This window comes from Orycteropus afer, unplaced genomic scaffold (assembly GCF_000298275.1).
Source record: "Orycteropus afer afer isolate SDZICR_OR568_19922 unplaced genomic scaffold, OryAfe1.0 scaffold00177, whole genome shotgun sequence".
NCBI lineage: Eukaryota > Metazoa > Chordata > Mammalia > Tubulidentata > Orycteropodidae > Orycteropus > Orycteropus afer.
This window is the reverse complement of record NW_006921764.1, coordinates 4939548-4958047: the sequence shown is the minus strand read 5'-3', so window position 1 is coordinate 4958047 and position 18500 is coordinate 4939548. Positions and strand designations below refer to the sequence as shown.

Here is an 18500-nt window from a genome sequence, read left to right as displayed (position 1 = left end):
CATGTGGAAGGAAATTACACGGCAGTAGGGAACGAACAACCTAAAAGGATTAGAAGGTACTCACACCAGGCTGGGAAGAGTTTGTATTCCCATCAGCCAATGTGGACAAACCTCCAAATTCATGGGATATTGGGTAGCATACTCAGAAAATTGTTGTATCAATAGAGAAGAATATTAGTTCTAAAGGTTGCTGTGACCTCAATAACAAAGCATAAAAGCAAGCCTTAAAAAAAAAAAAAAAAAAAGCTGCTTAAAAGGAGAGAGCAAGGGTCCCATTGTCCTACTTGCTTAGTCACCAAGGAAGGTGGTATCTTGTTCTTTACTTCTAGCACTCAGCTGGACACAGTGGAAACTAGGCCCACTAACTCTTGACTTTCACTTGAATTACTCTGTCTACAATACAATTCTTTTGGATAATTCTAACATCATTTCAGTAGCATTAAGTCATTAAGAACTGAAAATTAGCTTTTTCTTTCCCAGTGTCTAGTTACCCAGTGCTGCTGTAACAGAAATACCACAAGTGGATGGCTGTAACAAACACAAATTTATTCTCTCACAGTTCAGGGAGCTAGAAGTCCAAACTCAGGGTGCCAGCTCTAAGGGAAAGCTCTCTGTCAACTCTGGAGGAAGGTCCTCTTCTCCTTTCACCATCTGTGGGCCTAGTGTTTCCTGGAGATCTCCGTGTGTCTTGGCATCAATCTTCCTCTGGGTCTAGGAGCTTCTCAGTATAGGAAACCTAAGTCGAAAAGATGTGCTCTGCTCCCAGTTCTTCCTTCTTGGTGGTAATCAGGTCCCCCTGATTACTGCTCCCTTATTTAATCCCTTTTATATCTCAAAAGAGATTGACTCAAGATACAAGCTAACCCTGTAGACTGCATCCTGCCTCACTAACATACTGTCTCTAATCCTGCCTATGAACGTGATAAAATAAAACCCACTGTGACTCACAGCTACCCTATATGGCCGGGTAGAACTGACCCATAACGTTTCCAAGGCTGCAAATCTTTATGGAAACAGACTTTCTCCTGTGGAGCAGGTGGTACGTTGGAACCACTGACCTTCTGGTTAGCAGCCAAATGTTTTAACCACTATGCCACCAGAGTTCCTTCATTAACATGACAAAGGTGAGGATTTACAACACATAGGATAATTACATCAGATCACAAAATGGAGGATAACTGCGTAATACTAAGGGAGAATCATAGTTTAGTCAAGTTAACACATAATCTGGGGGACACAATTCAATCCGTAACAGTGGCCCTAATTATTCTCATTTCTATCAATGCTACCATGACTTTTATAACCTAACACTGAGGATGCCTTAAAGTAATCTTTAAATTGTCTCTGTTCATAATTGTCAATAAATTCTCAGCCCTATAAATATTTAAAATCACTACAGAAGAAGCTGCAGGGACAGAGAAATGATTAACACAGTGATCCCTCTTTCTTCCAGAGACTTCAAATATAATTAAGAGATATAAGACAAGTAGATACAAGTCAAAATAAGGATGGATAGGAATCAGATAGGCAGAAATACACCAGAGGAAGACACACAATCGACTACAGGTTCAGGAAAGCTCAGGACAAGTGTGGTAAACAAAACTTAAGTCTGCTCTGGAATGCAGGGTTCACAATAGTATGTGTTACATAAGAAACAACAAATAGTTTTCTTCTGAGTTTATCCATGAAAAGGAGACTAATAAAAATATTTTTATGAAAAAGAGCTATATTTTGGGGTAGGCAGAGCATGGTACAGTGAAAAAACACATAGCCTGAGGAATCAGGGGGACTGAGAATGAATGCCAGCTCTGCAATTCATAATCATATGGCTTAAGTAATACAGCTGATCCTCACTTCTCGCATATAATTGTGAGAATTAAATGAGTTAAGCAAACGTAATCTGTCCTGGAAGAAGGGCAGCTGGAGTGCTCCCTGTAAGTAAGAATGGCCAGACTTCCTCTCACCTACTTTGGTCATGTTGTCAGAAGAGACCATTCCCTGGAGAAGGACATCATGCTTGGTAAAGTGAAAGGTCAACGAAAAAGTGGAAGGCCCTGAACAGATTGACACAGTGGTACAATGATGGGCTCAGGTATAGCAAGGATCGTGGGGCTGGCACAGGACTGGGCAGTGTTTTATTCTGCTGTGCACTGGGTCACTATGAGTCGGAGACAACTCAACAGCACCTAACAAGAAGAAGCAAATGTAAAGCATTTTTTCACAAGGTAGGTGTTAAGTTTTTTCTTTTATATTGAAAAGAAAGGTCTTATGCTTTGGGGAGGGTGTGATGTAAAGGTGGCTTGCTGAAGATTTCAAAGTAAGAATTATTCAGAAACCCAATCTATAAAATAGCTAATAGCAAAACTTTCCCAGTTGAAGGGAGATGGGAACCTGGAACCCTGCCAGCCCTGTGTCTTCCATCTGTCATCTGCTTAGTCCTTCCCTACCCTTAAAATCCTACGTTCCCCAGAACACAATTTGCAAACCATTGATGAAGATCTTCTAAATTAAGAGAGAGAGTAATATTAACACGGGAGACCTGGTGGCACAGTTTAGGAGCTCGGTTGTTAACCGAAAGGTCGGCAGTTCAAACCCACCAGAAGCACTGAGAGATAAAGTTGATGCAGCCAGCTTCCATAAAGATTTACAGCCTTAGAAACCCTGTGGGGCAGGTCTCCTCTGTCCTCTGGGGTCACTGTGAGTCAGAATAGACGCAATGGCAATGGGTTTTTTGTTTCTGAGTTTTATACAATATGCTATGGAAGAAAGAAAGAAACTCTGAAATGCATGTAATGTGGAAGCTTGTAAAAGTAGGTGCCTAAAAGAATAATTAAAAGCACTGTAGGCTTGAGTGTCCAGTTAAGATTACACAACATAAATTTCATATTCTTGTCATTCTCAGCAACCTATCACGAGTCACTTGGGAAAACAGATGGTGGAGTAGCATGTTGGGCACCCAAAAAAAACCGAAACTCACTGCCATGGACTTGAATCTGACTCACAGAGACCCCTCCTTGGGTTTCCCAGGCAATATCACTATGGAAATAGATTGCCCAATCCTCCTTCTGAAGAGTGGTTAGTGGGTTTGAACTGCCAGCCTTCTGGTTAGCAGTCAAATGCCTTAGGCACTACACCACCAGACACACAGTAGAAGGTTAAATGTCCAGAAGAGTGCCTGGCAAACATTCACAAAACCCCGCAAATACTGAACTCAATGAAAAGGAGACAAGAAATTCTAGCAAATTAGCAAGGACAGCTAATTCCCAGCAAATTAGCAAGAGCTTTCAGGCAAGGATTATGTTCTAAATTCTCTTCCATCTTTCATTTTGACTATTACAGTGCAGAGTATATGATACAGACTCATGGCAAATATGAAGAAAGTCTTTACTAATATTTCAATAAGAGACACATACACAGACAATACAAATAAGTCCTACAGAAATAACTAATTTTTCTTAAGAATTCAACACTTAGTTTATAAGAAATTTTTACTGACAAATACCAGTGTATAGACAGATTTCCAATACTAAGTTAATTTTGATAGTTTGTTTAGGAAGTCTCCTATGTAAGTTTTATAAAAATTTACCTGGATTCTTCTAAAGGATGCTGGACAGTAAGAAGTCGAGGGTGTCGTAACCGAGTCAACTGCTGAACTCCTCGTTTTAGAGAATCGATGATTTGATCTTTTTCGAATTTTTGATATTTGTCAATCAGCTTTTTATCAAAGACAAAAACAGCCACTTCCTAATGAAAGAATGATGTAACAAGTTTTAATCAAGATATATATGTATATGAAATAAAATTATATTTGAGTGTTGCAAGAGTCCAAAAAAGAAATAACTAAAAACTAATGCTATGAAAATTTTAGCACCAATGTAATACTTGTTTGATATCCAAAAGTTGGTTTTCTCTTGATTAATAAATCTAAGCATTGTTAAATGTACAAGACCAGAGGCCACTCATCTAAAGAAAACAAAACCCTCATCTTTGAACTCTGGTATCAGAGGTATACAAACTACATATAATGCATTATCCCCTATACAGTACTGTTTTATTTAACAAGACTGCAAACAAAAATTAAAATGCTTAAAAATTCCAAATGCTATTCATAATGATACCCCTGAAGTATACTACAAAATCTTAAAATGTTTTTTGAAATAAAAGATTTATACAAGGAAGTGCTTCTTTCTACCAAAACTTAATTTGTAAGCATCTTCACATATGAATAATTATACATGTTCTCATCACATTTCATCCGTCATCTTATGGGCAGTATCTGCTAATGGTACCAATACAGGAAGCTGCTCACCCTCTGTCTCTTCTGGGTATCATTCACAGCTTACATTACATTACTCAAAACATACATCATTTTTTTAACCAACTTCCTCCTTTTATCCTCTCCGTTATACAAGAATTGATGCATTTGAATTATGATGTTGGCAAAGAATACTGAATCTACCATGGACTGCCAGAAGAATGAACAAATACTTGGAAGAAGTACAGTGAGAATGCTCCTTGGACATGTTATCAGGAGGGATCAGGGACCAGTCCCTGGAGAAGGACATCATGCTTAGAAAAGTAGATGGTCAGCAAAAAAGGGGAAGACCCTCAATGAGATGGATTGACACAGTGGCTGCAACAATGGGCTCAAACATAGCAACAATTGTGAGGATGGTGCAGGACCAGGCAATGTTTCATTCTGTTCCACACAGTATCACTGTGAGTTGGAACCAACCCGATGCCATCTAACAAGAACAACCTCATTATGAGACACCGGACAATAAGGAAGTAAGAGCTTTATATAAAACTAGTTTGAACTGAAAACAAATGACCTAGAAGTTCAAGTTCCTATCTCACCATTCATATGCACAATTCTATTTTAGTAAGTGTTCTGCTATAACACATTTTATAAATGCATCTAATTTAAATGTGTTTATTTTTTCAAGATGTTTTAAGCTTAAAAAAGAAAGATCACATGAATGGCTCTCAAGCTCTTACAGTTTCACTCTTAAGGATGAACACTCATGGGAGATCAGAAGGGTAGTATTTGCACAGAGATATAGCTCAGAGGGGAGGAATGCATAACCACAGGGAAAAGGCATCCAGAGGGAAGAAGTGGGAAGAGAGCTGTTGCACTGTGGGGTCTGCAATCAATGTCATGAAACAAAATGTGTATGAATTGTTGTATGGAAAATGAATTTGCTCTATAAACTTTCACCCAAATCTCACACACACATACACAAAATCCTCTCTCTCAGATATTTATTATTTTAGGTCAAAAAGTCCTAAGTAGGTCAGAAAAGCTTATCAACTATCTTAAAATTATTTTCTCTTTTTGTTTCAATCAGTTAATGAAAGTTAACCAATTACAACAAAGTTCTGACTAGTTACCTAATCCTTTAGGCCTCATATTGGCTTCCTAAGAGAGAGTAAAACTCTTACTTTGAATTTTAAAACCTTTCATTATAATTTACCATTATCTAATTTCTAATGCATGTTTCTTTCTACTACTTTGCTATATTACCCACTCTGCTAACAGATCTCATTTCTATAAAAATCCTATCCCCTTACATATATTACAAACTTCTTGAAGAAAGGAATGTCTTATGTGTCTCTGTGTCCACCACAGGATCTAGTAGCATCTTAAACCTAATGTTGTTATGTGCTGTCAAGTAGGACCTGACTCATAGTGAACCCTTCCTGGGTTTCTGAGGCCTTATCACTACGGAAGTAGATTGCCCCATCTTCCTTCCGAGGAGTGGCTGGTGGGTTTGAACTGCCAGCCTTCTGGTTAGCAGTCGAGTGCCTTAGGCACTATGCTACCAGAGCTCCCTTAAACCTAATAGACACTCAATATTTATTGCCTACTATGGATCAGAATTGACCTGATGGCCAATGGGTTTGGTTTTGTGGTTCAGGTGGTCAATAAATATAAGCAACTAATAAAGTCTTTCATTAGCATCTTGACAGCATTTGACTGCTAACCAGAAGGCTGGCAGTTCAAACCCACCAGCCACTCCTCAGAAGGAAGACTTGGCAATCTACTTCCATAGAGATACTGTCTCAGAAACCCAAGGAGGGGTTGCCATGAGTAACAATCTACTCGACAACAGTGAGTTTGGTAGTGTTTTTTTTTTTATTATTAAATTTTCAAATATAAGGAAAAATGGAATAATAAAAGCATCCAATATGTTGTCTACTTAGGATTCAATAATTGTTAAACTGTAGAAAGACTAAGTTAGTTACAAAGCTATAACAGATACACAGCAATATAAACTCAATGCCCACCGATTTACTCTTCAACTCCAAGCTCACTGCCATTGAGTCTATTCTGACTCATAGCAACCCTCACTGGGTTTCCGAAGCTGTAAATCCTTACGGAAGTTGATCGCCCCATCTTCCTTTCATGGAGAAGCTGGTGGGTTTGAACCACTGACGTGGTTAGCAGCCAGATGTCTTATCCACTACACCATCAGAGCTCCTTAATTTACCTATTAGACACTTAAAAACTGAAAAGCCAGGAAAGTGGAGAATATTTCACTGAATTTTCCAAAATCAAACAGACTACCGAGAATGTCTAAAATTAAAAAGACTAACAAGGTTTATTGCCTAACAACAACAAGGTTTGTCAAGGATGTGGAGAAACTCTAACTGCTGGTAGAAGTGTACGTTGGTACAACCATCCTGGAAAATTGTTTGGCACTCAACAAACTGTTAAGAAAACAAAATGACCATTTGCATTGGGTTCGGACCTTTCTGAGAACAATAAATCAAAACAGCCATTTGTGCCAAGTACAAACCTTAACAAAACAATAGGGAGTTTTCAAAGTGTTCTAACCTCACAGTTTTTCCAAGCAAAGCAGCTGACACTGAAGAATGTTTCTGATTCAACAGAACAGCAGAGTTAATTCCCACCAGACAAGTGTACCTATGAAACCAAATCTGGCTTTGTAAAACCCTCTCTCCTATCAAGGAACTAAGACCCAATCACTGTAACTTCCCTACTGGAAATCCCAAACTGCCTTTAAAAACTCTGTATTTGCACTGCGTGAATGAGCTGCTCGTTTGGATGCTCTCACTGTTTATCGACAGCATCTCACTCAACATACTCTTTTAACTCTAAATGATTTGTTAACCAAATGTTGCTTTCAACAAAATGCATATACTATGACCTAGCAATTTAATGGCACAAGTAAGAATGTTCATAGCAGTAATCTATATAAACTCACTGCCATCGAGTCAGTTCTGACTCATAGTGACACCTCCTTGGGTTTCCAAAGAGGTATCTCTACAGAATAGATTGCCCAATCCTCCTACTGTACTATGTAGCAATGAAAAATTAAAACTGCTTCTGTGTTCAACAACACAGTTGTATCTCATGAACAAATGTTTAGGAAAAGAAGCCAAACACAGAGTATAAGCCATATGACTCATCTAAATAAATTTCAAAAACAGGTAAATTATTCTAAGACGTGAAGGGACAGGACAGTGGTTACTGGTGGAGAGAAAGGGAATGAGTAATGACTAGAAAGGCACACAGAATTGGTAATGTTTTATTTTTTTATCTGGACATTGGTTACATGGGTACATGGGTGTGTTCACTGTGAACATTCATCCAGCTGTACACTCAGGATTTGTATACTATTCTTCATGGATGTTATATCTAAGTTTTTAAAAATAAATTTATATTTATTCTCTAAATGTCATCTTAAAATGTGTTGTAGCCTCCCCACAGAGATTCCAGGAAGAGTAATTATGGTTAGGACCTAAAAGCTACTTTTAAGTGAACACTCGAAAAGGAAACGTAACAAGTCCACAAGTGCACTATTAGTACCATTAGTATGTAAGTCTAAATAACAACTGCAAGTGCCAGTAAGTTATAAAGATCTATCAATTTCAGCATTTTTTCAAATTTTGTGTTTGGTTAAGTTTATCCAAACACTTTATAAAATTTAATGACTTATTTTGTACTGACGTAAGAATATGTATTTTTTCATCCTCATATTCACTATGAGGTGTTTCTGAATGAATGTCCTTCAAAAACAATAAAAACCAACAGAAATCAGTTTCTGGAAGCAGAAAGCCAGACTAGCAATACAGATGTCCAGTCAGGTACAATGAAGTTAATTAGCAAGCATACCAGTAACATTTTATTTACCAACTATCTTTCTTTACCTTAACATTCTACAAGTTTCATAAATAAACTTTTTTTAAAAATCTGTTCCATAGTTGCTATTATTACTACAGCACAGTGGTTAAAGTAGTTTGCTCCTAACCAAAAGGTCAGCAATTCAAACGCACCAGCTGCTCTATGGAGAAAGATGAGGTAGTTTGCTTCCATGAAGATTTAAAGCCTTAGAAACCCTATAGGGCAGTTCTGCCCTGTCCTATAGGGTAGCTGTGAGTCAGAATTCAATTATGGTTCATTTGGTTTGCCAGGGCCTTCAAATATTTAGATTTATAAAGTCAAAAGTTACACATGATCTGAATATTGTAATTCAACATGCATACTGTGACCTTGAAATAAATCTAGGAAAAAAATACACTGATTACCTTTAATAGGGTATGCCGACTTTGAAAATACTACTTATATTATTATGATTCCTTTACTTTAGAAATGTTGGAGGATTTGTTTCTTAATTTGGTAATATTATATTAGGATATAGTTAGTTCCTGGGTTACAAATTTCTGACTTACCAACAATCCTGACTTGCCCTTTAATTACGTAATTTGCCCTCACTTTGAAACGGCTAACCCCAACCTCTACTACCAACAATTTCTTCATCACAATCATCTTCACTTGCACGTGCAGCTTTTAAATCACTGAAAAGGTTCCCAGCCTTTTTCTTACACTAAAGAAAGACTAAACAAGAACCATATGCACCTATTCAACTTTAACTACAAATTCTTAAAAGATACAGTTAGAAACAGGTCTTGTTCATAATCCAGAAACTGACTGTACTTTTCTTGATAATCGTATTTTAAAAGTCAAATTTATGTGGAAAAAAGGAAAACAAGAAATAAACTAAATATAATTGTTTAAATATCTATTGCACTATAATGCAGCATTAGAAAATACTTTCATGTTTTTAACTATTAAAACAATGAGAATTCTCCCAGCCCAAGGTCCCTAACCTGTTGTTTACCTTAAAGTCAATGTCAAATTTAAGATACATATGCTGCTATGGAACAGGACTGCAATTAAATACAAAGTATGCTAGATCAAGAAAGGCTGACAGGGTTAAGTAAGATGCCCTTCAATGTCCCCTTGTAGGGTAGAAAAAAAAGGACTAACAGTATCTTTTTCCATTATTCATCTTCCAATTTATCTAGATCAGTACTGTTCAAAAGAACTTTCTGTGATGAAAGTTTCTACATGTGCACCATCCAATACAGTAGTACTAGCCATCTGTGGCTATTAAGTACTTGAAATGTGACGAGTACAACTAGGGAACTGAATTTAATTTTAATTAATTGAAATTTGAATAGCCATGTGTGGCTAGTGGTTACCACATTGGATAACACTGCTCTAGATTATTTATATTTTGTGATTCTATTTTAACAAAAATGAAGCAATGGAAAATTAAAATTTTTCAACTCAGGGAAAATTAAAATGATGCTTCAATGTCAAGATAGTTAGACTAAGCTCTTAAGGAATAAGTCAGTTTGTTGTTGTTAGGTGCCAGCGAGCTGTCTCTGACTCACAGTGACCCCATGTACAGCAAAACGAAACACTGCCCAGTCCTGTGCCAGCTCCACAATCCTTGCTATACTTGAGCCCACTGTTGCAGCCACTGTGTCAATCCATCTCATTGAGGGCCTTCCCCTTTTTCATTTACCCTCCACCCTACCAAGCACGATATCCTTCTCTAGGGAATGGTCCCTTCTTACAACATGACCAAAGTAGGTGAGAGGAAGTCTGGCCATTCTTCCTTCCAAGGAGCATTCCAGCTGCACTTCTTCCAGGACAGATTTGTTAGTTCTTTTAGCAGCACATGGTACTTTCAGCATTCTTCACCAGCACCACAACTCAAAAGCATCAGCTCTTCTTTGGTCTTCCTTATTCACTGTCCAGCTCTCATATGTATATGAGGCGACTGAAAATACCATGGCTTGGGTCAGGGGCACCTTAGTTCTCAAAGAGATATCTTTGCTCTTCAGCACTTAAAAGAGGTCTTTTGCAGCACATCTGCCCATTGCTATACGTTGTGGAGCTCTGGTAGCATAGTGGCTAAAGCACTTGACTGCTAACCAGAAGGCTGGCAGTTCAAACCCACCAGCCACTCCTCGGAAGGAAGGTTGGGCAATCCTACTTCCGTAGTGATACTGCCTTGGAAACCCACGGAGGGGTCGCTATGAGTTGGGGCCGACTCGACGGCACATAACAACAACAACAACAATGTCCTGACTGTTGCTTTCATGGGTGCTGATTGTAGAACCAAGTAATATGAATGAAGTCTTTGGCAACTTCAATCTTTTCTCCATTTACCATGATGCTGCTTATTGGTCCAGTTGTGAGGATTTTGGTTTTCTTAATATTAGATGTAATCCATACTGCAGACTGTAGTCTTCAATTGTCATCAGTAAGTGCTTCAAGTCATCCTCACTTTCAGCAAGCAAGTTGTGTCATCAGCATATCGCAGGTTGTTAATGATTCTTCCTCCAATCCTAATGCCACATTCTTCTTCGTACAGTCCAGCTTCTCAGATTATTTGCTCAGTATACAAACTGAATTAAGTATGGTGAAAGGAAACAACCCCAACGTACTCCTTTCTTGATTTTAAACCATGCAGCGTCCCCTCATTCTGTTCAAATGACAGCCTCCTGGTCTAGGTACAGGTTCCTCATGAGAATAATTACATGTTCTGGAATTCCCATTCTTCTCAATGTTATCCATAATTTGTTATGATCCACACAATTGAATGCTTTTGCATAGTCAATAAAACTCAAGTAAACATCTTTCTGGTATTCTTTGTTTTCAGCCAAGATCTATCTGATATCATCTGTGATCCCTTGCTCCACGTCCCCTTCTGAATCCAGCCTGCATTTCTGGAAGTTCTCTGTCAATATACTGCTGCAACTGTTTTGGAATTAGTCAGGAATTAGTCAGTAGTAAAAAATAACCCCTGCAGTTAGATGTAGGCAAGAAAGAAAATTCAAAACCATATCTGCAGAGAGCACTGATATATTCTAAACTATCCTATCTTTTTCTTGAAAACAAAAAATTTAAGAAAACAGAACACAGCAAAGTGTCCTAGGAGAACACTGCTCTGGCAGTCAGCAGTTGAGAATGGGGCTCTGTCACTGATGCCTGGTTCTCACGTTACATGAAGAACAGAGAATTTAATATTCTCAGCATATGAACTACTAGCATCAACACAAGCACCTACAATCCATTTGGGTATAGCCAAGATGACACTATTATAGTACCATGTCCTTAATTTTTTTTTAAAAAAAGTAGAATTTAGTACATTTGGTAGTCTTTTGTTTTTCCCTTATAAAAGCCAACTGTGCTAGTATTAGAGGTTGCTCATTTATGTTATTTACATAATTTCATGACCACATTAATGGCTTTGTAAGTACTCAATACTCAAGCAACCATGTATTTTTGGGATCAGCTTTTGGTGAACTGAAATAGAAAACAATGTTCAAAAGAAATAAATCAATCAGGATTTAAGATGTAGAACATAACATGTCCATTTAGACACTTTGGACCTCATTAAAGATTTCTAATTAAATGACAATAAAAACAAGATCTACAAATCAGGTACAAACCAAATTATATCACAGGACCCCACCACTACTCTGTTATCTGTCATACTGTAGTGGTTTGTGTGTTATGGAAGCTATGCCACTAATATTCATTATAAGCAGGATCATCCACGGTGAACAGGTTTCAGTGGAGCTTCCAGAGTAAGACACACTAGGAAGAAGGACCTGTCAGCGTACTTCTGAAAATATTAGGCAACAAAAACCTTATGAACAGCAGTGAAACACTATCTGATCCTAGTGCCAAAATAAACTCCTCAGGTTGAAAGGCACGCAAAATACAACTACGGGGGAACAGCTGTCTCCTCAAAGTAGAGAAGACCTTAATGACATGGATGTAGTGAAGTTTTCAGGATCTTCCTTTGCTGATATAGCATGACTCAAAATAAGAAGAAACAGCTACAAACATCCATTAATAATTGGGCTATGAATCATGAATCTAGAAAAATTGAAAGTAGTTAAAAATGAAATGAACACATAAAAATTTATATCCTAGGCATTACTTAGATGAAATGGACTGGTACTTATTCAAACTACTCTTACCCAAAAGAACAGTTAGTTTTAAAATACACTGTAATACATATATCCTAAAACATACTATTTATTATATCCCACAAACTTTTCTTCTTCTGACAGTAAAATGCATCAGGTTAAACACAAAAGAGTATTACAGAAGTCTACTTTCTACAAAGCTATAATAAGAGGGAGTAAGAATGTACTAAATAAAAGATATAATGTTGCAAAATTTTAAATGAGTGTAAATTTAACTGGTCAGTAACTTACTGACAAATAGGAAAAGAATATTTAAGAAACACGATCAATTTTATCCACAAATCTGCAGTTTGCTAAATACTACAATCTAACATACTCATTTGCTCAAGTGACATGTTTATCCTTTTTTTAATGCATTTTATTGAAATATAATTTAAGTACAGTGAAATACATAAAACTAAAGTGCCATGGGTCAATGCTTTTTTTTTTTTTGCAGTGTTCCACCCATACCCTCCAATTCCTGGCAATCAACAAAGAAAGTTTCCCTCCATATATAAACCTTTCCTTGACCTTCCTCAACAACAAACTAAAACTATATTTGTCCTTCTGTGATTGACTTATTTTACTCAGCATAATGCCCTCCAAGTTCATCCATATTATGCAGTGTTTTGCAGACTCTACATTATTCTTTAGTGCTGCATAGCATTCCATTATGTGTAAGTACCATACTTTGGTCATGCACTCTTCTGCTATAAATCTTAGAGATAAGTCCCTTGCCATATATGTAATGATCACCAAATATGACTTTGTTGCTGTCATTTTTGTTATGTGCCTTTTCATGGTGTCGATTTCTTTGTTCCATATAATTTTCTATGCTGAGCTCATTTTCTTCATGAATTGTATTATCACTTCCTTCATCGCAACTGTTTTAGTATTTGCTGAATATTTATGCTGGTCCTCTTTTTTGATGTAAAGGTTTATCATTTTTCTTTAAGGTTACCCTGTGATTTATAGTTTTCTTCCCAAGTTTAGAACAGTCCATTCCATCTTGTAGTTGTCTTGACTTCCCTACCACCTAGACGTTCTGTAATGACATAGTTTTTTCCCTCTTATTGGTTTGTAGTTGTCCTCATTAGTCAATTGATATCTCTGGTTCCCTGTTTACAATCTTGTAGGCTTATTTACTTTGGATACTTCCATAGCTGGATTGGTTTCTGGGTTATATTATCATGTGTGTTAATGGTCATTTGTTGTTGGCTGTTGTTGCTTCTCTGTCCAAAGGGTTCCCTTTAGCATCTCTTGGAAGGTTGGTCTGGTTTTAACAAATTCTCTTCATTTCTGCTTATAAGGAAATGTCCTAATTGCACCATCATATCTGAGGGACAATTTTGCTGGGTACATAATTCTTGGTTGGAAATTTTTCTCTTTCAGGATTTTATATATACCATCCCATTGTTTTCTCACTTGCATGGTTTCTGTCGAGAAATCCGAGCTTAGTCTTATTGGTTGCCCTTTGTAGGTAACTTTTCGTTTTTCCCATGCTGCTCTCATGATTCTTTGTCTTTGGTTTTGGTGAGTTTGATGATATGTCTGGGTGATTTTCTTTTGGGGTCTATCCTGTTTGGGGTTCATCGGACTTCCTGAATAGATATAGTCTCATCTTTCATCATACTAGGAAAATTCTCTTCCAACAAATCTTCGACAATTTTCTCTATGGTTTCATTTGTCTCTTCTTCTTCTGGAATTCTGATTACATGTATGTTATTCCTTTTGATGGTACCCCACATGAACCTTAGGCTTCCTTCATTTTGTTTTGATCTTTTCTCTGATTTATCCCTTTCCAAAGAAGTGTACAGGTATTTGCCTTCAATCTCACTAATTCTGTCTTCCATTGATTCAATTCTGCTCCTCTGCCAATTCAATGTCTTATCTCTTTCTGAAAATTTAGTATTAATCTTCTGGACTCTGTGTATAGATTTTGTAGCACTTCTAATTTTTCATTTATTTTGTTCTTTTGTTCTTCTATTTTCTTCCGAAATTCTTCTAGACTTTTCTCTGTTTTCCTTGATCTGTTTCCCAATCCTTTGAAGATACCTAAATATAATTCTTTTTAATTCCTTATCAGTGAGTTCCAATGCTACATCTTCCTCAGGGATGTGTTTTGGGTCTGTATCTGGTCCCTTGTTTCTCCTGCTTTATATCTTGCTTCTTTGTGTGGACTGTGATGCCCTGTTGTCTCTGAGGCATTGTGACGTTTTTGTGTTTATATTTAATTGGTGATTGTATTTCGGAGTGACTTGCCCACGACTTTTGTTTTCTTTGTATGTTATCTATGCAAGCAGGGTACTGTGCTCCTCTCTTCGCTAGTTGACAGCACTTATACACTCATCACCTATCTCCTTTCCTGTTGTCAGCCTCTCACATGTCCCTGCTGACCTTGGCAAACAGAGCCTATTCTAAGGTCCCTGGAATCTGAATGAGGATGCTATCACTTTAAAATCCACAATGGCTGCCACTTGTAAAGATTCAAGGGCTGCGCTTTTGATCACTTTAAATATCTAAAATGGTTGCCACGTGTAAACAATCAAAATGGCTGTGCCCTCTGGACAGCACAAAGTCAACAGCTCAGGTTGTCTCCCTCCTTGCTGTTTCCCTTCCTAGTCATAGGCCACCAGAGCAGTAGTCCCTGTAGCCCTTGGTGACCAGGGCTGATCTTTAAGTCAATTCCCAGGTCCCAACACCAGCTGGAAATATTCAGGCTGTTGGTCCCATCAGAGTAGCAGACAGTATGCAGCTCTGACCATCTCTGTACTCACTGTTTTCGTTCAGGTTTTTCCACTAGTTGGTGCCTAATCCACTTCTGTATAGTTCCTTTCAAAGCTCAGGGCTCCAGGATTATCTTCTGTATCTCTGTCAATTAGTTTTTATTTTCTTTGTTGAAGAGGATCTGTGTAGCTTGTCTGCCTATTCCTCCATCTTACCATGACATGTTTATGTTAATGAGTAAATTTAAACTACAGGTTGAGATGGTACGTCACTTGTAACCAGGAGATTCAGGACATGCTTTAAAGCACTTGACTTTGCATGAGTTTAAAAGATGAATCAAGAGGAATAAGTAATTAATTACTTCTGCCATTTTCTAATATAAAAATGCATACATGCACTTTGTGGTACTTAGAATGTTTTACCCAAGACTAAATTAAAGCTTACCTGTTTTGTTGACTTTTTTGTGCCATTAAAAATCTTCCAAGCTAGCCCACTGCCACCACTGGCAATGTGTCGACCGACATCGAATTCTCTGGTGACAGGATTTCCCATTACAGCACTAGTGACATCTGCTGTTACTTTTGTAACAGTACTCTTCAACTTATTAAGCATGGACTCCATGGCTGCAATGTTAGGTAGGCACAGTCACCTAAAAACGCAAAGGAATAAGGGAGAAACAATCATTTGTTTTTAAGTTTAAGCACTTAGTATTTCACATTCCCAAACAATGAGCAAAACAACCCTACACAGATAAAAGCCACATGCCAGTTTTGCTATCAGAGAATAGAATACATTTGAGTGCAAATTTAAGTTTAAAATTCAAGTTGTTCATTTCAATCTCAGTTCGCAACAGACTAGGAAGACAGATACTCACTTGTGACACTGACATATATGAAGTAAAAGAATGAAAATTGCTCCCTTAACCATGTAATACAGATCCTTCCAAGATTTAAAAGTAGCAAAGATGGTCTGAGTCTCACGTCACACTAAAAAATAGCCATATATAAAACCTGATGCTAAGTTAAGCAATAAATATTTATTTTATAAAAAGTCTTTCTTCACTATATAACAATAATGATACTATTTGAGATATTTTCTAAAAGAGAAGCAGAAATTACAGCAAAGAGACAATAAAACATGCACATGGGTAAGGCCATAAAATATTTTTAAAGTTTTACACAGCTTTGTTATTAATGATTAGTACTATTCTTAATAATTAGTTATTATTATTAATCGGTAATTTCTTATTTGGTAAATTAAGAGATTCTAATTGAGAAGATATCTGTTTTCTAAAGATAGCTTTCTTCAAACTAGAGCATTCATATCTCTGGGAAAATGTTAAGGCTTTTCAGGAGGTATATGGGCATAGATAGCTTTAAGATACCGGTTTCTAATCTGAAGTCAAGTAAGAATTCAAGTGGAATTGGAGCTGTTATTAGGTCCCATACTAGCTCTTGTTACTTAATTCATTAAGAATGCAAACTATCACATCATAGTTATCAAGATGTTTTTAAAAATTATTTCAAAATAATTGGTTTCCTTTTAAAATCCTATAGAATTTATTTTATATACCTACTAAAAGGGCAAGGAGGCCACATGTTCTGACCTCTTAGAACCCCACAAGAGGAAGGCAGAATCACCATCAATAGCCCAAGCCTATTACTGCAAGGCCAGACATGCTGCCTCCCTCCAGCCCTTTCACCAACCGTTCCTCCCAAAGCACCCACCACCTCTCTCCTGGGTTCGATAATTCGCTGCAGTGGCCACACAGAACTCACAGATTATGGGGTTTTTAGGGAAGCACCACAGGCTACAAATCAAGTTCAGGAAAAATGCTCAGTCTCTCTCCCAACCCACCATCCCTCAGCCAACAGTCTCTCACTGTCTCTTTCCCAGCAGTGCTGGTCCTTGGGTGTCTCATGCGTCTCTTTCCCAGCAATACCAAAACCAAACTCACTGCCACTGAGTCAATTCTGACTCACAAAGACTGAATTTATCTTCTCACCTTAAACAATTAGAAAAGTGGACGATATATATGAAACAAATGTTTTCAAACACTGAACAAGACACAGCACAGATCCCAGTGAGAAAGAAAATTAACAACGTGAACCCAAGGATCGTGCCAGTTTTCTGCTCTGAGGCACATTCCAAACCACCGTGTATGGAGAATTCCAGTTGAGGAGACAAACTGGAATTCAGGAAGGCCAAGCTGGCTTAAGTTTGAACACAGAATTCAAAGAGATGGGAGTTCTAGAAATTTGAACAAGGGTCCCCTTAAAGCTTTGTTAAATACTAAAATGTGTACGTGTAGTGTGAAATTCTACCAGATCAGGCAAGGAGCAACTAGAGGGCTGTGAGCCACCAAAGTACAGAGTTCATACAGAACTGCAAATCATTTAATTTTATCACCAAATTACTTTGTAGAAACCCCAGAAGGGCCATGCCTTATATTTACTCTAAGTCTACCCAGACAAACTAAAAGAAAGCTTCAAACAACCAAACCGGACTGCAGGTTAGTTAACTGCCTTACAGAACAAAAATCAGTATTTATGAAATGAAAAATAAAAAAAAGAGAGAGAGATACTAAACAATGTAACATTCACAATGGTCATCAGGTAGTCAATAATAATCTGAAATAATAAGAAGTAAGAAAATGTGTCCTATAATCAAGAAAAAAATCAGTCAATAAAAGCAGATCCCAAAATAATATACTGTGAAATTCACAAAGACATAAAAAAGCTGTAATATCTCCATGTATTTAAAAGAAAACATAACAGGAAAAATGGAATATGAAGTTCTTCAAGCAGAAGGAAAAAGATACCAGATAGAAATTTGAATCTACAAAAAGAATGGAGATCACTGGAAAAAGCAATTATGTGGGTGCAGTGTAGTAAATTACTCAGTATGGCTTTTCTACCCATAAGTCATTGTAAACTCAGTGGTGGAATGAGCCACTGAGGAGCTCATGATTGTAAATGTTATCTACCTGGGCTTTTGTGTTGGGTGTGGCACAATGCAATGTTATGGGAGGCTCACTCTCAGGTGCTTAGAATTCTGTTGTTATGATTGGTTGGTCTGGCTACTCTAAGCTCAAAAGGAGGCCTCTCTCTCTGACTGCTGGTCGAGGAAGACGTGCTGTTGAAAGAGACACGCGCTCCTGAAAGAGACACGTACTGCTGGGAAAGAGACGCAAGAGACACACGTTGATGAGTAAGACACCGAGGGACATGCACTGCTGGGGGAGAGACTGTGAGAGACTTGGCTTAGAGATGGTGGGCTGGGAGAGAGGCTGAGCGTTTTTCCTGAACCTGAATTGTCACCTGGTGCTTCCCTAATAAACTCCATAATTGTGAGTTCTGTGTGGCCACTGCAGCGAATTATCGAACCCAGGAGAGAGGTGGTGGGTGCTTTGGGAGGAACGGTTGGTGAAAGGGCTGGAGGGAGGCAGCATGTTTGGCCTTGCAGTAATAGGC

The 18500-nt window shown here is 37.7% G+C and overlaps 1 protein-coding gene across 1 annotated transcript in view; it reads right to left on the bottom strand.

The window, feature by feature from the left end:
- SCYL2 (SCY1 like pseudokinase 2) overlaps positions 1-15648 on the bottom strand; it is a 75942-nt gene extending 60294 nt beyond the window's left edge. Inside the window, exons 1-2 of the mRNA XM_042781829.1 lie at positions 15472-15648; positions 3587-3744 (exon numbers count right to left, since the gene is read on the bottom strand). Of these exons, the coding sequence (XP_042637763.1) occupies positions 3587-3744; positions 15472-15648 (335 nt within the window). The remainder of the gene's footprint in view (positions 1-3586; positions 3745-15471) is intronic.
- Positions 15649-18500: the final 2852 nt, after the last annotated feature.